This window comes from Pyrus communis, chromosome 15, assembly GCF_041283825.1.
Source record: "Pyrus communis isolate YQ-2024b chromosome 15, ASM4128382v1, whole genome shotgun sequence".
Taxonomy (NCBI): Eukaryota; Viridiplantae; Streptophyta; class Magnoliopsida; order Rosales; family Rosaceae; genus Pyrus; species Pyrus communis.
The window spans coordinates 1726814-1750081 of record NC_142579.1 but is presented as its reverse complement, the minus strand read 5'-3'; the positions used below and the strand labels follow the sequence as shown (position 1 = coordinate 1750081).

Below are 23268 nucleotides of genomic sequence, written 5' to 3'. Positions count from 1 at the left end.
AAAAAATGGAATTGGGAAAGATCGGTACCACGCTACCGATCCTCGCCCAGTCGTATTTAAATCATCGTTCAATCTATTTATTTTCACCTTTGCCTCACGTGAAGTTTTGAAAATTAAGGTAAGACTTTTCGTTAAGATTCTTGAGGGTAGAACCCTATTTTTGGGTCTCACTACTATATTTTTCACTTATTTTTTTAGTTTTGAGCTTAAATATTCTACTAGATATACATTTGTTGCTCAATACTTCATAAATCCACTTCCACATGCCTTACGAAGTTTTCCATTATGCTCATGGAAACTGTTTCGCGAAAAGAAAAAATTTGTATTTTTGACAGAAAACGTGAGTTCACACTCACGTTTTTAGTCCGTTTTGCAAATTCGTACATCCAATCTATTCATTTTCACTTTTGCCTCATTGTGAAGTTTTGAAAACTAAGGTTAGACATTCCATTGATATTCTTGAGGGTGGAACCCAATTTTAACAATGTCTTGGGTGACAACCCTAACCCGAAATGTCCACTTGGACTCTGAATCGAGCTGTGCTGGCCGACACCAAAAAGGTGACGAAGCCATATAGTGTTGTGATGTGGAAAATATAAATAAATTTAAACCTAAAAGTGCCTAAATGCAAGAGTGCGAATGTGAGCGGGAATGAACCCATTTCACACGTGACGTCAGAGCATAAGTAAAGTATAGTAAAGTAGAATGAGAATTCTACCATCGAAGGTAAACTCCTAAACCAAGATTTGTCAAGAATCCTCGTCGACACGAAAGCTCAGCCACTAAAAACCTAGAGGGGCGAAAAACAAGAGTAAGTGGGCCTAAAAATAAAGCTTGTAAAACCTTTTCGAAAATGTAATAACCATTTGTTGTAAAATAAGTATGGTTTCCAAATATATATACTACATATACTATGAAAACGTTTATCATAAACAGTAATATTACCATAATGCAACAATTCACGATATTTATCATATAAAACACATGACCATCGGTAATCACTATAACTTGAATGAACGAGCATATAATATCGGGTGCTCATGGACATATGCTGACACATGAGTTCATGCAGAGGTATTCTGACATGAATAGGACTGGGTGTAATAATGATTTACGCTTTAGTACTACAATCATGTGAAGACTGGCGTTATGCGCGTTACATACGAGTCCTAATTGCCCATAGCAGTCTAGGACATGACTGGCACCTACAATGGATCCAAAGTGAGGGTACGATGCGATGTGAACATACATGTGAAGCTTGGCTCTAACCCGGATGGGTACAAACACCAATGTAGCACACGATGAGCAGATAACGTAATTACAATCATATAATGGTAAATCAATAATTCGATAATTCTAGTCAATGCAATACTATTCATGACCATAAATCCAATTAAGGCATCAATAATAATACACGTACATGTGCATCCCATAGAACGTAGCATAATTCCATAAATTCTGTTAATACTAAAAACCCAGTTGGATTAAAGTTGAGGGACTAATGGTAATAGATTTTTAGTTGAGGGACCATTGCTCCAATTGAGTTAAAGTTAAGGGACCATTACTACAATTTACTCTTTTTATTTATTTATTTTTTTTAACAATCGATATTATCTACACAAAAGAGAGGGGTGGGCTTAGCCTCACAATAGGTTAGCAATAATGTGGTTTAAATTCACCTTTTGCGAGAATCAAACCTAAGACCTCTCACTTTCTTGTGAAGAGGAATACCACTAGTATCTATATATATAAAGAGAGAAGGCAAATTTGTAACTAAGAAAGTGTTAGATTCAACTCACATAAATGAAAAATAAGATGTATTAAAATTAAGATATTTTAGATCACTATTATCCGATAAGAAATTCATCACTTGACGAATTTGGATGGAGAATTTTCAATGAGGGAGACAAATCACAATTTAATATATTTAATTTATATTTATGCCAAATTGTAACATGCACAAGAATGACTTCATGTAAGAGCATATTTAATGGAAGCCTTATGGCCTAGGCAAATTGATAACCTAGCCTCAAAATTGGAAAAATAACTTCTAGCTGAGTAAAATTTGCCAATTCAAATTGAAGCCTAGGCACCTTACGAGCTCAAATTAGGCTCAGCCCAAGCCTTGAGCACCCTGAAACCCACTTAACATATAGAATCCTAGCCACTAGCCCTTCACCACTCGATATCGATAGGCTATATCATCATTTTTGAGCGGCCCCTAGCCTCCAACTCTTGCCCAACCCATTAGATACGCTCTAAAGAGCTCATTAGTTTTCTTTACAAAAATAATAAATACACACTCTTATTTAGTCTTGACCGTTATTTTTGTTTGATTACAATCAGAGTGTGTGATAATCCCCTCCTATATCTTTTGAGTTCAAATCTTTTGCATCCATTTTGCTTGTAGCATTTATGTAGCCTCTATCATTCATTAACACGTATTAATAAATTTAATCTTTTTTAACTTTATTGTTATAAACTTAATACGTATCAATCAATATCAGAAACCACACACAAAATGAGTGTTGAAGATTCGATCTCCCATCCTTCACCTTTTCTTCAACGAACAAGGATTGTCTGCCCTCCCACTTCCGGTGCCCTCCCATGCCCTCATGTTTGTGTGGTCACGGTTAAGCCACGTCAACATTTTATATTACTATTCATTTTTGTCTTATTATCTCTAAAAAAACAATATAAAATGTTGACGTGGCTTAATCGTGACCACACAAAAAAGGAGAACACGAGAGGGCATAAAAAATGAGAGAACAGACAATCCTCATCCTTCTTCAACGGACTATTTTGGCCATGCTTGTGTCATCATGCACGTGACCATTTGGCAAAATTCTATCCCCACCATGAGTCCATGAATCCATTACATAAAGTTGAAGGTTCCTTCGTACCCCATCTACTTTTTACCCACAGTTTAGGTTTAGCATAATCTTAAAGCTAGATCTATTCTTTCTCCCACAACACCAAATCACCAACAACAAGTTATCCAACAACATGGAAGATCTCATTGTTCAATTCAGCTTCCTCTCCAACCAAGCCTTGCAAGACGAGTCCTTCGACCCCGCCACGATCGAGGACCTCATGAAGCTGTTCGAGATCGAAGCCTACAGATCGTGGGCCGCGGTCGAGCTCGAACAGCAACAGGAGGTGGAAGAAGCCGAGACTGCCATGCAGGAAGCCGAGGACTACATGGACTCGGTGATGGAGAGCGCCATGGACGAGTTCCGACGCTTCGAGGAGGAGATGGAACGCATGTCGAAAGAGGAAATGGACAGCCTGGTTGCGACGGCGGAAGGGGCTAGGAGGATGGGGAAGTTGATGGAAAATGCAGCAACTGTTGCTTCCAAGAGGTACATTGAGGCTGCACTCAACTCCGCTACTGCTTCCATGAAATCGGCTTGGAAGGGCATTTCTACCAAGAAGGTTCACCCTTCTTGATTAATCATGTATTAATTAGATTCTAAGTATAATTACTGCCCTTGTATTTGCTTAATCTTCTACAAAACAAAATACATTTGAGAATAAATTACCTTCTGGAATTGTATTTTTGTTCAGGATGCATGAATCAGATCCACCACATATAAATTCCTGTATTATTTATTTTTATTTTTTTGCGAAACGATATCTAAAACTGCTGTAATTTATTTTGCGGGGAGGCTGATTCTAACTTGAGCGGAGGCTGATTCTAACTTGAGCAGACGGTGAGAAAAAGATCATGGCATAAAGGAAATAACCTTTCGAACACGGAAGTTTTTGTTCGTAGAGTAATTTGCATGAAACGAGTTCACTGTTTATATGGCGTTTTAATTGTATAGTATTATGTCAAGTGAAGAAAAACTTACCCATAACATGACATTATTGAATCGGAATGCCATAGTTATGGTAAATCCGTTTATGTAAATTGAGCTTGTGGCACTTATTTTAATTCTTATTTAGAGAAGGAGAAGAAAACAAAAGTGGGTAGCCGGTTGATGGTGGATTGTTGTTCATTGTTGACTACTTTGGACATCAATAATTGAGTAGGGCTGAAGAAAAATTGTACCGTTAGCCTAAATTACTTTATTTCTTTTTTGCCCACACCAATTGCTTTCATTTCAGCATTCAATTAATTTTAAAGAAAATTGAAAATCGAAAGAAGTGCGTAAAACGTAAAATGTGGGTAGGAATTTAGATCTCGCAATCCATAGTCGACAAACCAAGGAATACCGACTGTTCAAGAGAGAGAGAGAAAGAAACATAAACTCTTGATTTGTGTGAAATGAGCCGGTAAATAGGCTAATGGAGACCGTAGGATCTAAATGAGTGGTCCGATTTCTTTGTATGTCAACTCCAGATTGCGAAATCCAAAAATGATCTCGATTATGTGGATAGCTCCACCCTCAGTTTAAAATAATCAGCCTGAATCCTGAATTGGCCAGCTGGGGAAAGAGAAGCACTTTTTTTTTGTTTTGTTTTTGTTTTTGTTTTTGTTTTTAAACACACAAGATATACAATAATCTCATTGGCTGGTAAACAAACAGCTAGGCAAAATTTAGCACACCATTTCCATAAACCAATTTCAAGATGGTACTTGAAACCTGACAGTATATCTTATGTCACACGAAGATCTCTCCCGGCGCATCCAAAGACAGTTTTATTGACTCGTCCGTGAGTAAAACAGTATACGCCGATAAATGCATGGTCACAATTAACATTCTTTTGAGCTCAAAATTTCCTGACATACTGCATTCAGATTATTTTGTTGAAATATAATCTGTTACAAGTTCCAGTGAGACTAACAAAATTGCAAATTTAAAGTTTGAGCATTGGAACATTCACGATGATATATGAACAAAACCGAGTCAGCAAGGTAGATAGATGAGGGTCTGTATATCGACTCACATATCCATAGCTTGGGGTCCGGCTGATGCCTTAGATTTCTTTTCTTTCCTCTTCTTGCTTCCACTTTTGTTTTTCCTTTTCTCTGGTTTGACATCTTCGACTGGCTGAGTACTCTGTAAGTGTTGATGAATGGCAGCCAGGGGATTCGACTTGAAAGTGGGATGATTAAGAACTGTAGTCAACTGCTTTCCTTCCTTCAATCTGATGAAAATGAAATCCACAATTACTTTACTGAAATTCCATAGGACAATGTGAAAATGAAAGGTAAAGATTGCAACCGCGTTTAGAATCGCAGAACTGGATGACTTACACTAGCTTTTTCTTGGATTTACAATTTATCTTGAACTCCGAAGCAGCAGTGGATTGCTTCTCTTTCAGCTCAGGAAGGAATTCTGAGAAAGAAGAGAGATCATACGCTTTCAGTTTCTTCTGTCGGCTACGTAGTTTCTTCTTCTGGTAGAAGATAAAGTTAACTCATTAACATACAACGAACAGTAAAAAAACACTAAAACGTAATGATTTGTTCAAGTAATATCAGTAACATGATGAATAATAAAATCCAAAAGTTAATGGTATCGCAGTGGACAGAATGTCAAGTGGAAGGCTTGATATAGCATTTTGTCCGGGCTGGGGAAGTATTTGAAGAAAAAAAAATCCAGAATTTCAAGAACTTCACTGTAGTGATAAATTTTTCCTGGTCCTGCATTTTTCCTTCCTAATCGACCCGGATTTCATGTAGAGCAAATAACTGCATAAAATGTCTACATCTTTCTCGAAGACGTATTTAATTCCTCGTATAGGGCTTTTTTTCTAGTGGTAGAAACTAGAAACCCTGCTGAGAGGTTAGAAATAATCTTAAGTGGAAAGTGGGGCAGTCTCTCATTGGTTTACACAAGTTGAAGGTTTGGACAAGTTTCATCTCTTAATAAGCCCTAAGAATGGACTCGATATTGGCTTTCCATGTCGGATCCAATTTGAAGCCAATGAGCTCAACATCTTTGTATGCTAAAAGAAGGCAACACTAACATCCTATTATTCCTTGCCTAGCCACATTTCGCAGTCCGTACTTACCTTTAAATATCCCAGGAAACTAAATCGAAGACCCCATTTCTCTAATTCATGTTTCTTCTGGTTTCTTCTTTATTGTTGAATCTACTATTTCATCCCCAACCTCCAACGCTAATTGTTTTTCATCCCAAACAACAATGCCTCCCCTTTCTCGTAATCAGCGATCTCTATTCCTCCAAGCACAAGACTTGTCCGTTCTTATGAAACAACTAGCTTAGGGTTTCAATGGATGGTGTAAGGATGCTCTCTCTCAACTTGCCATGCGTTGTCACCAAATGGGTGGTCACCCTTTCTAACCAAAGAGAGCTCAGAAGGGTCCCTGGCACTAGTCCCCTTTCATAAATCCTTGATTGTTCAAAAATGTTATAACTATATTTTTTCCATCCACTACAAATAGGGATGTAAATCGCATAGGTTCCATGAGTTGGGAGGCCAACACTAGCTCAATCTAACAGATTAGGCAGTTTTAAACCTCCCAGAACCCAGGTTTTGATATATGATGCCTCTGTGATTACTGTCTCTCTCCCTCCAAACCTGTAAGGAACTTAAGTAACTCCTGAAAATTTGTGCCAATCTTCCATGAGGCATATGCTTAATAAACAATCCTATGTCTATTTTCATGGTTTAGCTATTTATTCTGTTTCATTCAATGACCTTGATCACCCCACACCCTCACCCACACCCCCACCCCGAGTCGTCATCAACCGGTTATAACAATTTCTGCTCCACTCTAAAATCCTTAAGTGTTTATAGCTCACATCTTCTCTTCCTCTCACAAACAATAACAATAACTACAACAAAACATGTACTTCTAGGACCACGTTTGATATGGGGAACTACACTTGAGTAGCCAAATGACTAGATTTTCATGTGCAATCAAGGAAGTACATCAACCTCTTACGATTACTTCATTTTAATCCTCCAACTTTCATAGTCTTCCTTGATTGCACATAAAATCCAGTCATTTAGCGAGTCTAGTCTAATCCTCCACATCAAACATGGCCTCAAAGTCCAACTCAGAATACGACAGGCAAGCCATCAATACCTAAAAATGAGCTCCAAACAACCAACCGGAAAACCATGAATACAAAATGTTATATCACGGTCACCCTCAATTAATGGTTCTGAAGTCTAAAAACTCCAAGACATCATATACCAAGAGAGATTACAGACCTCCTCCAATATCGCCTCGTCAAACGACATACCCTATGCTACCAAGAAAAGTTATGCAACACAAAAAATTCCGCTACACAGAATGCCGGTAAAGTACTGGTATTGAATAAAAGATGGAAAGTCGATGAATTAGAGATCCTCACCTTAACAATAGCCTTCTGAGCACCCAAGGAAGAAACTGCATCTCTAACCTCTGCATTGTTCATTCAGAGAATTAATTTTCGGAAAAGCTATACATCGAAAAGCAGTCATTTTTCGGGGAGAAACTAATCGGAGATGAAAACCAGTATCGAGATTACTCATATGATTCCTTTCCAAGAGACACAGAGTACAATTAAGGTAAAAGTGAAGCGAAAATCCAAACTTACTGGCATAAAATTCGAGCTTCTTTTCGAACTTGCGGTCTGCGTTGGTCGAAGATTCTGAGCTGCACGCAAATATTAAAAACTCAGAAGAGAGAGAGAGAGAGAGAGAGAGAGAGAGAGAGAGAGAGAGAGAGGCTTGTGTTGTGCGCCATGGAGGTAAGGTCTTACCGTGAACCTGGCTTCCCCATCAACTTTCGAGCTTTCGGATATAGAGAGAGACCGTGTAGAGGGAAGGTTAGAGGGGTGGTGGAAGTGGGGCGGTTTCGGGTGGTGGTGGTGGTGCGATGGTTGGCGACCGGAGTGGGACCCTGGGTGTTGTTGCGGCGGGGCTGGGTTGGAATTTTTGAGGTGTCAGTGGTGCGGCGGGGTTGTATTTTGGAGGTGTTGGTGCGCAGGGGTTTTGGGTTTGTCATATTTTATTATTTTATTTTATTTTTATTTTTCATTTGTGAAAATACGAAAAAGGCCCTCTTCGTCTTTCGTATTTTCATCCGAAGCCCATATGTCTTATCAAAATACCCAAATTAATCATAATCTCTGTCTGTCTGTCGCACCAAATTACTCTCTGTTAGGAATTAGGGTTTTGGTCAAGGCGGCGTTGGGCGGTTTCCGATCTCCCTGATTGTTCTCTTGCCGTAGGTACCCCATCTGCTCTGCTCTGTGCTTCACAGGTATATTTTTCAATTTTTTAATTTTTTTAATTTAGGGGATGCTTATTGCGCGATTGATGCTAAATTTTGATTATCTTTGCAGTTTCTCGGCGATTAAATTGTCAGTAAATTCTTCAATTTTTATATATGAATTTGTATATAGATTGTTCTTCGCTTATCATTTCCTAATTAGGCCTCAAATCAGACACCGTTGTTTTCTTTTATGCTTATTCATTTGGATTTTTTAATTTTTTTAATTTTTTGTGTTTTATTATTTTAATTTGTTGTATTTTCAATATTCTGCTTAATTGTTTACATGACAAATTTTGTATGTTCATTTTATTGTCTTTTGTGACAGTTTCTCAGCTGAATACGAACCCGTTAAGGATCATTGTTGTTGTTTTTGGTATTGCTTAATTGATCTTTGACAGTTTCCTGGCTGCAAATGAACCGTTAATGATTGATTTATTTTGGTTTTATAGGGCACAGTAGCACAAATTGTTGTTAGTGTTCAAGTTCCATTCTAAGAAATATTCCTAGTAGGCTTAAAGTTGAGGCGGAAGGATGCCTCGTGACTTGGCACGGTCACAATCACGATCACCTTCTTATAGGCGAAGGCATTCGCCATCTCCAGTGGGGCATCGGTCTAGCAGGAGAAGCCGCAGAGACAGAAGCCGGTCTCCATATTCCTCGTATTCTCATAGCAGGTGATCCCGTTAATATTCCCCCTTTCTTGTGCTAATTTAACTGATTCTCAATCAATTGTTGGAAAGATTGAGGCATTACATATCGCTCATGGGATTTGGATTTACATAATGTTCGAGTTTCTGTACTCATCTTCTTATCCTTCCTTTTAGATCTGGTGGTACATTTTCCAATCGTGAAGTCTTGTAAATCTTTTTCTTATGGAAAATGAATATGTGCTTTGAAGTTTACCTGGTACCTACTATGTTGATGTTGGTGTCACAGCTAAATGGGGCATTCTCATGAAATATCGCTTTGAGTTGAAATTTTGTATGCTAATTGCTAATATTTGACTTTTTTGCTTCAAACCTTCAAGTTGACAGGAATTGGTAGTTCCATTGCCTAAATTTGGTATGCTTTGACATTTGATGTTCTGAGTTTTCTTTTCCGATCTTCAACTACAGTTGTGGTTTGTAAACCTTAGGCTTTGTTGCTGTCAAGCCAATGCCAAAGAATTGCTGATGTTGTTATAAAATCTGATGATTGGCTTAGTTTTGATATAACATTGATGGACATGTGACCTTTGGAAAAAAAAAAAAAAAAAGGAAAAATTTTGATCTTTCTAAATAATTGGATAAGAGTCTAGTATGAATATATGGATTAAAATATAGAGTTTCCAGAGTGATATAAGGTTGCATGCTCTTCCTAAGAATTTAAAAGAATTCAGATTCTTCCCGTCAAAAGGGAAGTGAGCAGGTGATGGTTGTCGTTGGCTGTTCTTTTGTTGCTCGATTGTGACCTTTGCTTCTTCATGTGATAAAAGATGGAGCACACAAAGGTTATACTTAACAATGTATGAGGTAACCGTACATGTTTCTATATACTTTGTGCTACATGGTGGACTGACTTGATAGTTATTGATTATGTGTAGTCATGTGCAATTTCAATTGTCGTTGATAATTGGTATGTTTTTACTATACAGACGGAAAAGTCGTTCATTTACCCCTAAGCGTCGAAGAAGTCGTTCTCCGACTCCAAGACGACGTAAAAGTCGTTCTCCTACCCCAAGACGTCGTAAAAGTCGTTCTCCAACCCCAAGACGCCGTAAAAGTCGTTCTCCAGTATTGAGGCGCTATAAGAGGCAAAGAAGTAGGAGCTCCTCCTTGTCTCCTATTCGTAAATCTTCTAGTTCAAGTCTTGGATTGTTGGACCAGAAAAATGCCACTGAGAAATTGAGAAAGGAAGAAGAAGAAGAGAAGAAAAGGTATAACAATTATGGAACATCAGTTCTTTTATGATATAATTTTTCTTTATAACCTTTTTCTAAGCTCATCTTTAGAGTAGACTGACAGTTTTAACTCTTTGCCTGAGTTATGCGCTAAGATGTAATGTGGGATTGTTTTCATTGCTACCCTCAAATTTAAGAGTTTTGATTTCTACATGAATAGTAGCTCTCTGAAAGTTAATGTAGTATTTTTGGATGCTTACTGTTGTGTTTTGTTCATTAAAACCGTAGCGTAATTAGTTTTAGGGAAAGAACCTCCTGTTCATGTTTGAATTAGCCTAGCCTAACTTTGGGGCACATGCGTGTTTGTTAACATTTCAGTTTTATATGGTACTTTCTCTGAAAATTAAATTAAGGATGGCTGCTGTTTACTTATTCATAATTGAGATGCACTAATTATTTGTTTATTTCAGAAGTCATTAATACAAAATTTAGTTAGACTCCAGATTGTACGCAGCTGATCCCAGATGCATCTATTCTGATTCTAAGTATTGTTAATCTTCTTATGACGGTAAGTAATTCAGTCAAGGGCCTTTTAAGGATCATCGGGGGTGGGTTGAGTACATGCTCCCCTACACAATTGTAGGCAGATGGGGGTTACAATGGGGCTGAGGGGGTCTGGTTATGTGAAAACTAATCAATAAGATATGTACAGAATTTAGTGGTTTATCAAGAATAAATGCACTCTAAATATATATATGATTTAGTTCCTCTTTTGTAAATTTTAAAGCACAGTGTCCTGTCAACACATGATACTTTTCTTCACATTCATAAATCACTGGCTCTCGTCACATCCACAAATCATTGGTCACAGCTGATTTACTTTCAGTTACTCGTTCAGACATATGCTTCTACAGGACACTATCATCTTCCTGCATAAGTTCATATTTGGAGTATTCAGAGATACCTAGTGAGTCCATTTGGTGTACGAGACCAACCATATGATAAACCTAAGTGTTTGGAGATTCTTTAGAAGTACCTGCTGTGCCTAACCTAAGAAGCTGAGCCATGCAACAGTTGGGTAGACTGAAAAGTTCTCGTTAACTTTTGTTTACCAAATCATTTAGGCCTCGTTAGGGAGGACTAGCGTGGATAGGACAGTTCACTACATTGAAGGCATTTTGAAGGAAAAAATGGATGAGAACTTTCGTATATTGTCCAAGTTGAAGGTTACTATCCCTACCAATCCCCCCAAAAATGGTAGGATTATAAGGGACATTTTTCTTCGTGAGTTATCTTCAACTTGGACAAAATAGGGAAGTTGTCATCCATTTCTCCCTTCAAAATGCCTTCAATATAGTGTCTGGTCCTATCCACGCTAATCCTCTCTATCAAACGAGGCCTTAGTAAACTTGTTCCTTAAGATTTGGACTTTGTTGGCTTCTGATTGTACTCCATTCTGCCATGTGGCAACCATATGTCTCCATCAGTGTTGAACTGCCGTTTCTGACATGTGAATGTTTTTCAATGTCTCGTCACTTAGTGTTTATCACACTCAAGACACACTGCGGTTAGGCCATATATATAGAACTGTAGTCGTATCATGTCAAGAATGCATTTAGTTTAAATTTGAAGTGACACGATAATTAGTTTTAAAATGCAGCAGGTATACTTGACATTCTCCTCCAAAGGCTTTTCTGAAGGATGATACTGCTTTAGTTCAACTTGTTATATTTGATGATCAAAATGGGTGCATCGTTTATCTACTGTTCACCAGTTTTGAAACTCATTTGTTTGGATCAGGATACATTAGAGGTATGCCTTAAAAGCATAAGCGTATCTATAGTGCCTTTGTCCTCATGAAGGTTAGTTTGCCATTTATTCAGTCAGATAATGACGAGAGAGAAGGGGAGGGGTAAAAAAGGGGAAGCAGTATATGTGAATTGGAATTTTATTTGTACTCAGGCGGCAGTTCCCCTCTTTATATGAGAGACCACTTTATTACTTAACTTTTTTGCTTGGACTCTCAGGCGGCAACAAGAAGCAGAATTGAAACTGCTAGAAGAAGAGACTTCAAGAAGGGTGGAAGAAGCAATTCGTAGGAAAGTTGAGGAGAGCTTGAACTCCGATGAGATTAAAGTGGAAATACAGCGGCAGTTGGAGGAAGGACGGAAGAAGCTTCTTACTGAAGTGGCAGCGCAACTTGAGAAAGAAAAGGAAGCAGCTCTAGTTGAGGCTAGGCATAAGGAGGTAATATTTAGTCTAACATGTTGCCTCCGGCATTCTCATTTTCTCTTGTTTCAGAGGCACACGTATCAGTCATCGTGTGTTTTCACCATTTGGGGTTGTTGGATGCGCATCTTCTGTGTTCTTGAAAATATTTTTCGTTATTGTTACCATTCGTCTTTTGAGTTATTACTTTGTTCTTCGGGGAAGTGACATGGTTCACAGCTTACGCAAAAAAAGAGTAAAATAGCAGATATGGTATAAGTACACAGGATAGGTGTTTTTAAGATAATGGAAAATCATTACCGTGAGTATGTATTTTTCATCTGCAATGGGTGCTGGTGCTGGAAGACCTAGACATAGGGGCGGGGAGCATCTAAGACCTAGACATTGCATTACTCGGCTTTGTAATTATTTTAAACAATCACAATTCCAGATGGGATGTTATTTTAGTCTGCACCTGCTTTTCCTCCCTCTATATTATTGGAACAAATCAAAATAAGTTATGTGTGTTTGTGTGTCCTACAGGAACAAGCTCGAAAAGAGAAAGAAGAGCTGGAAGGGATGCTTGAAGAGAACCGGAGGAGAGTGGAAGAAGCTCAAAGAAGGGAGGCTTTGGAGCAGCAGCGGAGGGAGGAGGAGCGATACAGGGAACTGGAAGAGCTCCAGAGACAAAAAGAAGAGGCATTGCGAAGGAAGAAACAAGAGGAGGAGGAAGCACGGTTGAATCAAATGAAACTGTTGGGTAAGAACAAATCCCGGCCAAAATTGTCATTTGCATTCGGGTCCAAATAGTTTATTTTTTATGGAACTCCGCTTGGTTCCTTTTGACTATGGCCGTCCATGGACTTGATTGCTGCGCCTGTACTTGTAATCTAAAAATATTTTTGGTCAATACAGTTTTTGGTGTTATAATGTGATCAATTCCCCAATTGTCAAAGTTGCTGCAACCAGTTGCAATGTTGTTTGTTGTGGAGTTTTTGTTTTCGAACACGAGCGGTTTCAATCTCCCTTTCATGGTTTTGTCGAAATGCATTCCCCTATGTTAGTCTCTGGTTTTTAAACATTTGACCACTTCCCCCCTCAATTCTAAGTGGGGAGAGATATGTCACTGCTCGGAACACCACGTGTCATAATGTAGTTTTTCTCCAAAAGATGTTGATTGTAGCAGGTAAGCTTACCAATCCCCTATTTCGTAGGGGATGTCCTTCTCCATGACCAAAGTTACAATTTATATTGATCAGTGATATCAATAAAGTTTACCATCCTTTCCTTTTAATAACAAAAAAGCTGGTAGATTGACCAAGTATGGAGGAATCCAGCAATTTGAAACCAAATTAGTCGAAATATTTTATGCATAAATTAAATCCTGATGGAGGGATCTTTGTGTGTTATTTATCAACTTGATTAGTGAGTTGTTGTCACTGATGTTGATATATTCCTCCCATTTCTCCCCATTGCTAAGCAATTAATACCACAATAAAAAAAAATTAATATCTGAGAGTTGAATTTGGTGGAACATTTACAAAATGGAGCGATTTTTCAATGCATCCGGAATACGAGTACATATGTCACATTTCATTATACAAGTGGAGAGGGGACGTTCGGAACAGGGCACATACACCATATATGGCGTAGAATCTTGCGTTCTGGGCACATTAAAAATATCTCCACAAAATGAACCAGATGAAAATGCTAATCAGCATTCAGTAATTGGGGTCTGGAGGGGTTGAGGAGAAATTTCAACGTACCCGAAATACAAAGCTTTACACCACATATAAGAAGAAAATGCCCAACTGGCCTCATTATCCACCTTGTGCCAACAACGGATGTATACTTTAATTCTTAAAACAACTAGATATCATACAATGAAATCTTAGATCACAACACTTTACAATGATTACACAAGAATCGCGTGTTGCTCGGAGAAATGAGCATGAACACGAAAGAAGGTAAGAACACGTCATGGCAGGTCCGGAAAAACCTTCTCCAAGAAATTGATGAAACGCTTAGCATACAGCTTTGGCTCCACAGCAGAAATGCATTGAGGATCAAACCGCAATGATTTGTAAGCATGCTCAAGTTTCTTCTTCGCGTTGTATTCCTGCAGTATATCAATTATCCCCATATAAAGAACCACGTCGTAAAATTCAAAAAGTTCTACTTCTGTTGAATCGACCTCGTCCTGCGCAAGCTTATGATAGGCCTGGGCTGGCATGTTTACACCTAATTGCACTCTTAACCTGAGAAAAAAATCAAATGACAGTAACGATGTGGTGCTCCAACAATAAATTGGCAAGACTCGCAGAAAATAAATGAAATGCTGAATCCAAGAACAGTTTTCAAGCTATGAATTTCTCTGTTTTTGGCAGTCTAATTAGCGTTGCAGGGCTGATGTGCTACTAAGGGCTCGTTTGGAAGTACTTTTAAAATGGCTGAAAGCGCTTTTGGTGAAAATGTTCTTGGTACCAATCCTTAGCAAAAATGTAAGTGAATCTTGGAAAAGCACTTGAAGTACTTGAAGTACTTCAGTCATTTTAAAAGCACTTGAGCCCTAAGTTACTCACATAAGCATAACCATCCAAATCAGATGAAAGTTGATTAGAAGGTAACAGAAGATACAAATGCTTATGGCGTCAAACTTCAAAATATATGAGTGCAAAAGTATGAAGTACCTTCCTGTACCAGGGACTAGAAGATCAACTTCTTTGTCACCGAGAGAATAAGCTTTCAATGTACTTCCTCTGATGTGAGGACCTGGTGCGGTACTGACAGAGCCAGGCTCATGGGTTACCAGCAGAAGACCTTTAGGAGGAATCAAAAGCTCCCCTTGGGAAGTCACACCTATTCAAATTTGAATATAAGTTGAAATATTCAATACTTAAAAATGCGAGATATAGGAAATCGTTGGTCTTAGAATCATGGCAAGAAGGAAAGACAATATTGTTCCATTCTATGTCATTTTCATCATGTTTCTTTTCCATTTCTTCGTTGTCCAAGTGTGTGTCATTTCGAAGTTATGAAAGTTCCTTAACTGCATCCACCGAAAGCTATCTCACACCGGGTTTCTAGCTTAAAAACAACAAAATAATGGCAACAATCGGCCAGATGGCAATACCATGGTAACGATACACATTCCACCCCCTTAGTGGTTTGAGGATGTTCCAAATCCCTAAGTGACTACGGGTACTAGTCTGTTGGCCCGAATTTTAAATTGTAATAAGAACTAGGCTACTTGGTGAGTTGTCATTAATTGGTCAGATTTTCTTTTCCTACAGTCCTTTTTTTTGCATTTATTCTGCGTACGGATTTTACTGTACTAGATATTACTATTTCCGGGGAAGAAATCATTAATCGGAAAACTATTCACATCACCAAATAGAAAAGATACCAGAACATACGTAAAACAGTTACAAGTTCACTTTAAAAGTATTTTTAATCAGAAAGAGATGCCTACCATCATTAGTAGGTAAACTCTCATCATTGTGCATTGCAGCAGGAGCTTGTGAAAATCCCTTCAGATTCTCGGGAGCTCTAAAATGTAGACCCAACAGAAGGCTATAATCGATAATCTGCTGAGATTGTAGAAACATGCAGTCTAGTGATATTTGCCTGCAAAACAAAGAGGAGGAAAGATTCCTAAAGACGTTAAAATGTTGAAGAGCTTACTCAACCAGTTCTTATTAATATTATCTTTTTGGGACGCATGCATAATCGATAAGGAAAACAACAGCGTATATTGCAGAAACACAAAGAAAAAAAAAAGTGAATTCTTATCTCAAATCCATTTTGATTGGAAATCTAAAATCGACTTGAAGCTTATTAAATTGACCAAAAGCATTCGGAACATTTTTTACATTTCCGGTCTTCAGTCAAACTAGTGACCAAGAACCCCTCCCACTATACAACATCGAAATTAAATAAACTAATCAACCACAGAAGATTTCAGGCATTGTAATCTTACAAATCAACAAGGGAAAGAAGCATGATACAAATTTAGGGGTGAGGTTGAAGTATCTCTTCAACCGGCTTGGCTCTTCCTCAAGGCAAGCTTTACAGGTCAGAATCCAAAGACCAGATGCAGAGGACTGGAAGGAGAAACTAATGCAGGACATATATCTTAGTGTACCACATAGAGGAACCCTCACCAGCCCCCCAGAATATCTTAAGTATCCATAGCAAAACTTTAGCTAGATTTAAGATCAGATGTCTCAGGAGATTTTGGAGAATTAGAGTGTGTAAGTTTGATAGGTACTCTTGCAGGTGGTTTTTAACGATTACACCTCGGACCCAGTATGTTATATTGCAAATGTTTATTAATCTTACGAACAATGAAGTTATTCCAGAAATTGTAACCGAAAAAAATAAGTTATTCCATAAGGATGCTTAAGCAATGAAAAGCACATTTCACAGGTAATCACAAATACCTTTCTGAAAACATTATTTTGAAATTCAAAAGCCCGCTACCAATAAAAACTCAGAAGGACTTACTTGAAAAGGGCTTCTCGCAACAGTTTGTCCATATGAAATTCAAATGACAGATCGAGATCTTTCAATGTGGTATTCTCTTTAATTTTATTTTTGTCTGTACATCTTCCAATAGATGAACCCTTCAAATCATAACGGCGATGAATTCTTAATTCAGTGCAAAACATATTCCCCATGACCATAAACCGTACCTAAAAACAATGCATTTAAAATAAGTCACACCAACCAAGGTGAAATCCAATGCAGAACTGCAATCTGGGAGAGTGATAAGTAGCTCGATACCTTTTTTCCACCTTTTAATGTTATCCGATGGAGCCCAAAAAATTTTGTGATGAGAGTGTTTTCATGTTCTCCTACATGGCAATAATAGCTAGGCAGCATCTTGAGCAGAACCTGCATGTGAATTGGGAAAAAGAAAATGATTCATAATTCATTTTAACATCCTTCTCAAACTTGGACTAAATGCGCTAGTTGCCGAACATGAAGCTAAAAATAAAACAAACAGGGAAAAGCAAAATCTAAGTCCTCATTCGGAGTTGATTGATCGTTCTGTTCAAGTAAGAAGCAAAAGGAATATAAAGGGTAATTAAATATCATATGAATGCAACACTGATAAAACCATCACTCAGCTAGGATTCTACAACACAAGCCCCATAAAATTGGTAAACATAAACTAACCAAGAAATTAAGAAACTACCTTCGAAAGAAAGATGAAGCGCGTGAATGAGAATTAGCCAACTACTTAGTTTATTTAATAAGATAAGTAAATGGTGTGTCTGTGCGTGTAGCATAGAAGTTTGCATGCGTTCAAACCTTCAGTTCTGATTTTCTTAAAGTCTTGATGACAAATCTGTCATCATGAGAAAGATAGAAGATACTGCCACTTTTCCCCGGAGAAGAAAGCTCTCTTAAACCATCATCGCCACAAATGGACATCATGTACTCGGCAGCATCTAATTTAAACATCTCCCTTAAATTCCTGAAATGCGAAAGTTTGATTAGGCAGAAAGAGATCCATATGCTTATTTGCATAGGATACAGCCGAAACATAAACTTGCAAGGATACAATGTCTATATGATTAAGACATGTATGACTCCAATTAAACTTGAACATATTTGAATATGACTCCAATTCAACAAGATATTAAGTTGAACATACAAATGAATCAAATTGATACATTTAACAGCGTCATTTTTTGAAATTCCATATCTCCAGATTCTCCAGAACTATCACAATTATGGAGGCCCACCATGTAATATGCTGGTATAACAAGCACATTACGAAACGCTTAACCCATTAGAGCTTGAGCCAACACGCAACAATTATTATATTCTGGAAGTCTGCAAGCAAGATCGGAATTGGATATAAGGGCTACTTGGTACCTTAGAGGCCAGGGAATCATGTAGCATCCCATACTTACCTTATTTAAGCGCATAAATCCAGTATTAAAAGCTCTGCTAAAATCCACTGTGATGGAGAAGGCCAGTGTTATTTTACAAATAGTGTGAAGTTTCTTTTTTCTTTTCATAAGCCCCAGAAATCAAAGTAATTTACTCAAATAAATTTAAAAGTGATCAACTGTGGCTGATGGACGCTCGAGAAAAAAAAGTAGGAGCAGCACAGAAGGTAGTTATATGACATTCAAAAAGAGAGAAATGCCAAGAGAACAACTGTTGCAGTCGACAGATGTGTATTTTACCAAATTTACACTATTTATCTATATCGCCAAAATGTTCAAATCTCAAGTTCATATGCTAGGTTCTTTTCCAAAAGGCAAAAGCACAAAGTTGGGAGGATCAAACCAAAACAACAACTGAGATCTTACTCTATCTGCTGCGATGGATGAAAGATAACGAATCAGAGTTTAAGATTTTCCATTCATTGAGACATATGCAGAAAAATATGCACTCATTAGAAACCAAACAATCCAAATGCATGGTGCTCATTATGTCACTCACTTTCAGAGGTTAGGGAACGTGGATAAGACAACTATTACCTGAAGACCATCGGGCAATAATCTTTCCAATAGAAATCAACTGAATAATGCGGAGGTGTAAACTGAGAACCTCTTCTGGGAAAATACATCCTTATTCTGGCTCGTTCTCCAAAATCAGAAGATCGAACTTCACGTACAGGAACTGGTGTAATCTTCCCAACAGTGTACCTGTAAGCTTCAAACACAATCTAGTAAGTGTGAAAACTCCTATCACAATAATAATGACTTCGGCAGAAAATAGATCTACCCAATTAAACCGAGATTTGATTTAGGAGTTCAGACATATAGAATTTTCATATATATATCAACATGCATCCAAAGAAGTCAAATCACAACTTATCCCTCCAATGCTTTGCAAAAAAATAGCTCGAAGTGACAAGTATGTTTCATATAGGCCTAAAAATGACACTAACAAAAGGCAAAAACTAAATTTCATAAAACTTAAAGGACCTTTTTTATTCTTCTTTTTTGAGGGTGATCAACTAGAGTTATGTTGCACCATGATGACAATGACCAAAACTTACTGACGGCAACAATTTATAACCAAAGAGGAAAAGGCATGACATATTCGAGCTACCTGTGGAGTAATTTTCAGTTGACAAATTACTGGAAGCCAAGGGTTTATGCAATCCAATGTTCTACCACGTCAATATTTTTAATTTCGATACTTGCAGACGTCAGGTAAAGTATTGAGAGAAAATATTGAGAGCTTAGTGCCAATGAATATGCATGAAATAAAAAACATTGAACACACATACAAACCAGATGTTGAATATCAAACCGTCACTATTGTGAACATAGTAGTATTAGAATTTAAGACTACGAAGATGTGGTCAACCGATTTACCTGATACCGAGTTGCAAATTAAGCATTAGATAATAGCTTCTGTGGGCTCCAAACATGTCAATGCATGACCTCTTTGGCTTCACTGAAATTTTATTTCGTTGTTTAACTTTCCGGGATATCTCTGTATGATTCCGCTCTCTCTCTTTAATCAGCACCCCTTGCATGTATTCTCTCTCATAAACTGAAGTGTTATTATCTTGCGTCTCATGTTGAATATCCTCAGAGGCTTGGGACAATGAGCATAAGGAGTCATAACGTATGAACTCTCTAGAAGGATCATTATGGGTCCAATTTTTATCTAATGACATAGCCTTGTGTGATATACGCCTCGAATTTCTTAAAATTCCACCAATAGATATTTTCTCTGAAAAACTGCGCTTGACAGTTGGTCTAGCCTTGCCTTCCATTGAATTTAGCAAATGTCCCGACAACGAGCTTGATCCATCACTGCTATATCCTACAGAGCTGCACCACTTCTTTAGGGATGGATGTTTAGTTCCTACTGGATAAAATGTTCCCTTTCCATCCTTTAGGCCCCGACACCATGTTCCAAAATAATATCCTCCATCAGCAAACCTGTAAACTCCAGACCCATTTCTTAACCCATTTAACCAAGAGCCATTGTACAGATCACCATTTTCCCATTTCATGACCCCTCTTCCACACATTTTCCCGCCTTTCCAACTCCCAATATATGTATTCCCACCACTCCACAGATACCTACCACTACCTTCCTGTACTCCTTCCTTCCAAGATCCTTCATAGATATCTGAATTACAATACTGTTTTTTTCCCATCCCGTGCTGAATATTCATCCTCCAGGAACCGTGGTAGAAAGAACCATCAGGTCCATTAAAAATGCCATGACCATGAAGGTAACCGCCAGAGAAATCACCGACATATTGTCCTCCTGATGTCCAAAGTAGCTTCCCTTTACCTGTCATTTTCCCTTCTTCCCAATCACCCTCGTATACTGTTCCATCAGACCAAGTGTATTTACCGTCACCATGAGGCAGAATTCCCTTAAAGTTCCCAACATAGACATCTCTATTTGAGAAGGCTTTCTCGCTACACAACAGATAAACAATGAAAGATGTTATTGACAGAACCTGGTTATAAATGAAAGGAGAGAAGACATAGATATAACCTGAGAATTATTACCTTACAGAGTAATCCATGACAGCATATAAAAATCAACTTAGCTCTCCAGGATATCATTCACAAACTTAATCTCGTACAGCCTTTCTAACTATAGACAGACAGATCGTCAAGTAGTATAACAAATACTCTTCAATCAGCTTCACTATCTACAACAGAAGCAGCAAGCGGGTTTCAGGACTCAGTATATACATCAAATAAATAGGCACAATACATCATAATTCACATTTCGTGTTGCCAAATAGGGAAAAGCTAATGGTTTCAGGATTCTGATCACCTGTGCACTAAGAAAAAGATGCAGGATCCTTACATTTGTTCTGACTTCTGTTGCGGATAAATTCATTCTTTGTCTTAAATTATGAGGTACATTTTAAAAGCGTAAAATGCTGATTTATAGAAACTTTGATAGCTCGTAGCTTTCAGAAAGGAATCTCAAACAAGTCTAAAGAAAACGCGATTAAGCTACCATACATCGAATTCCAAACCATTTTAAGCAACAAGCCCTGAGGATTTAACGTAAAAAGCACAACACTGGTTCACTGTCCTAATCATCTACTTCCAAGCTAAAAACCATAGATCTTATATCTTTCTTAACATCACTCTATGACTACAATTTTTTGGACTGAAACGAACTGCAACAAGCTACCAACAGAGCGCAGCTTCTTACTAACGAACACTAGTAGCAGCACGTACTAAGTGTATAGACTGCGGAAGCATGTAAAGTCCAACATCGGAAACCTAATGAAATTAAATTCCCCTTATAGTGAATGGCTCCGCTACTAATTGCATCAAGGTCTTTTGTATAAAACCCCACACACCACAAGTAGTCCACTACACCATCTCCGAAACTTTGACAATAAATACAACGACAACAACCAAGCCTTATCCCACCAAGTGAAGTCGGCTGTATGAATCTTAGAACACCACTGCGCTTGGTTTTGCACCATGTCTTCCATTAACAAATCTGAAACTTTGACAACAAATCCGACACTAATACATAAAATGACAGAACCTAAATCTCAAATAATTTTAATTATATAAACTACTAATTTCCCACACAACGAATTATACGGCTAACCATCGTCTCCTTCACAGTAATCTTACAACAGGAAAATAAAGTTCTCTTCCTTTCAAACACTAATGAAATTTTTATAAAATTTGCAGAAAAAATGATCCAGCAAATTATTTATTGGCAAAGTTCCAGGGACGGTCAAATGACCCACTAATAATCAACATCGATATATTAACCTCGACTTTACCGCCACCTGTGACAATCCAACAGATGCAGAGTTTTATACAAAACGCGCATGCGTAATTAATAGTAAAAATAGATATTTAACTTCACGGCGTTTTCGATGTGACAAACGTCAACACATATGAAAGCATAAACAAACAAACAAGTAAATAATTAGTGAGTTAAACGAGGAAGAACAGCACCAGCTCACCTGGGTTCCGAACTTCACATGAAAAACTCGAATCGAAAACCGAGACGAACTCTCAGCTCACCGAACCGGATTTCGGCTTTCGAGAACCGAAATTTTCGGCGATCATTCGGTTTGAAGCTGCTGATTTTTTTTTTCACCTGCTGGAGAATGCATAAAATGCAGAACTAAGGAAAAGCTAAGGGGAAAGGGAAAAACCATCCGAAATACAAACAGCCTTCGATTCGATTCCGTATTTCAGGAATCTTGCCACGTGTGTTGCGACCGTGACTTGGGTCCCACAAGCTTTGTTCTCCCTTCTCCTACTTCATGGCATCATCACATGGGAAATGGGACCCACGTGGACTTTGACGGGATAACAGGCAGGCGGACAGACAGAGGGAGTCGGGGGAAACCGTGTGCCAGCGCGGTACCCGATCCCGATTTCTAAAAGCAGGAAAGCAGTATGTCTCGCTGACTCGAACCATGACCATTGCCACGAAATAGTATTCTGAGGAGAGAATTTTCGGTATGTTTGAAATACACAGTGGTACGGTCATTATATAAATAATAAAATATATGTTTTAAAAAATTAATAAGTTAAAAAATAAAATTTTTTATTATTTATATAAAAATACGTGATGATTCGTGTTCAGATTACAATGAAAAATTTCTCAATAAAGGAACGTATTCGGGTGTCTCGGTGCAGCAAACGACACGTTATTCACTTGGGAATTGGATTCCGTCGGTTGGTCCGCTTCAGTCTTCCGCTAATAAGCCTAAAAGCCATGTGGTATATAGCTGCTACTGTGCAATTTGCAGCCGACCAGATTCTCTCACAGTTGTACGTAGTGGCAGATCCAAGATTTTAAATTCTGGAGATCTTAATTATAAAGATAAAAGAATTTATAGATAAAAATAATATTAAAAATTTAAATATAATACATTTCATTTAAAAATCATATGCAAAACAATATTACAATTATAAAATCATAATTCAAGCGTCTATTACGAGGTTTCATAAGTTAGTAGGCAGTACCTAAGTTATTGATTATCTAATATGAACCACTAAAT

At 37.9% G+C, this 23268-nt stretch overlaps 4 protein-coding genes across 7 annotated transcripts; 2 read left to right on the top strand and 2 right to left on the bottom strand.

The window, feature by feature from the left end:
• Nucleotides 1-2870: 2870 nt before the first annotated feature.
• On the top strand, nucleotides 2871-3551 carry LOC137743814 (uncharacterized). The gene has a single exon (XM_068483753.2). It carries the CDS (start codon nucleotides 3007-3009, stop codon nucleotides 3448-3450), a length of 444 nt encoding a protein of 147 aa, XP_068339854.1. The 5' UTR covers nucleotides 2871-3006; the 3' UTR covers nucleotides 3451-3551.
• Nucleotides 3552-4686: 1135 nt separating this feature from the next.
• LOC137711978 (uncharacterized) lies at nucleotides 4687-7888 on the bottom strand. 2 transcript variants are annotated; one of them, XM_068451129.2, is made up of 5 exons: nucleotides 7668-7888; nucleotides 7503-7561; nucleotides 7278-7327; nucleotides 5204-5346; nucleotides 4687-5094 (listed from the first exon to the last, which is right to left on the bottom strand). In XM_068451129.2, the coding sequence occupies exons 1-5, from the start codon at nucleotides 7685-7687 to the stop codon at nucleotides 4890-4892; spliced, it is 477 nt and encodes a 158-aa protein (XP_068307230.2). In that variant the 5' UTR covers nucleotides 7688-7888; the 3' UTR covers nucleotides 4687-4889. The 2 variants fall into 2 exon arrangements, with proteins under 2 accessions (XP_068307230.2, XP_088542267.1); XM_088686141.1 differs by having other exon boundaries at nucleotides 5204-5343.
• Nucleotides 7889-8010: 122 nt separating this feature from the next.
• LOC137711954 (arginine/glutamate-rich 1 protein) lies at nucleotides 8011-13224 on the top strand. Of its 3 annotated transcripts, XM_068451115.2 has the most exons (6): nucleotides 8030-8170; nucleotides 8508-8555; nucleotides 8632-8856; nucleotides 9816-10097; nucleotides 12089-12308; nucleotides 12813-13224. In XM_068451115.2, the coding sequence occupies exons 3-6, from the start codon at nucleotides 8714-8716 to the stop codon at nucleotides 13077-13079; spliced, it is 912 nt and encodes a 303-aa protein (XP_068307216.2). In that variant the 5' UTR covers nucleotides 8030-8170; nucleotides 8508-8555; nucleotides 8632-8713; the 3' UTR covers nucleotides 13080-13224. The 3 variants fall into 3 exon arrangements, with proteins under 3 accessions (XP_068307208.2, XP_068307216.2, XP_068307222.2); XM_068451107.2 differs by lacking the exon at nucleotides 8508-8555 and having other exon boundaries at nucleotides 8011-8170; XM_068451121.2 differs by lacking the exon at nucleotides 8508-8555 and having other exon boundaries at nucleotides 8034-8170; nucleotides 8632-9693.
• A 569-nt stretch (nucleotides 13225-13793) lies between these two features.
• On the bottom strand, nucleotides 13794-22662 carry LOC137711993 (phosphatidylinositol 4-phosphate 5-kinase 7). The gene is made up of 10 exons (XM_068451144.2): nucleotides 22219-22662; nucleotides 20777-20922; nucleotides 19616-20683; nucleotides 18770-18937; nucleotides 17586-17751; nucleotides 17055-17165; nucleotides 16776-16963; nucleotides 15742-15896; nucleotides 14960-15128; nucleotides 13794-14527 (listed from the first exon to the last, which is right to left on the bottom strand). Exons 2-10 carry the CDS (start codon nucleotides 20791-20793, stop codon nucleotides 14248-14250), a joined length of 2322 nt encoding a protein of 773 aa, XP_068307245.2. The 5' UTR covers nucleotides 20794-20922; nucleotides 22219-22662; the 3' UTR covers nucleotides 13794-14247.
• Nucleotides 22663-23268: the final 606 nt, after the last annotated feature.

Coding starts and splice junctions, on each gene's coding strand:
- LOC137711954 (XM_068451107.2), top strand. CDS start 8,714: ATGCCTCGTGACTTGGCACGGTCACAATCACGATCACCTTCTTATAGG. Junction 8,857..9,815: donor TCCTCGTATTCTCATAGCAG/GTGATCCCGTTA, acceptor TTTACTATACAG/ACGGAAAAGTCGTTCATTTA. Junction 12,309..12,812: donor TTGAGGCTAGGCATAAGGAG/GTAATATTTAGT, acceptor TGTGTCCTACAG/GAACAAGCTCGAAAAGAGAA.
- LOC137743814 (XM_068483753.2), top strand. CDS start 3,007: ATGGAAGATCTCATTGTTCAATTCAGCTTCCTCTCCAACCAAGCCTTG.
- LOC137711978 (XM_068451129.2), bottom strand. CDS start 7,687: ATGGGGAAGCCAGGTTCACG. Junction 7,328..7,502: donor GAAGCTCGAATTTTATGCCA/GTAAGTTTGGAT, acceptor TGAACAATGCAG/AGGTTAGAGATGCAGTTTCT. Junction 5,347..7,277: donor CTCAGAAGGCTATTGTTAAG/GTGAGGATCTCT, acceptor ATCTTCTACCAG/AAGAAGAAACTACGTAGCCG.
- LOC137711993 (XM_068451144.2), bottom strand. Junction 18,938..19,615: donor AATTTGCAACTCGGTATCAG/GTAAATCGGTTG, acceptor TGAAGCTTACAG/GTACACTGTTGGGAAGATTA. Junction 17,752..18,769: donor TATTGCCCGATGGTCTTCAG/GTAATAGTTGTC, acceptor TTCGCATTTCAG/GAATTTAAGGGAGATGTTTA.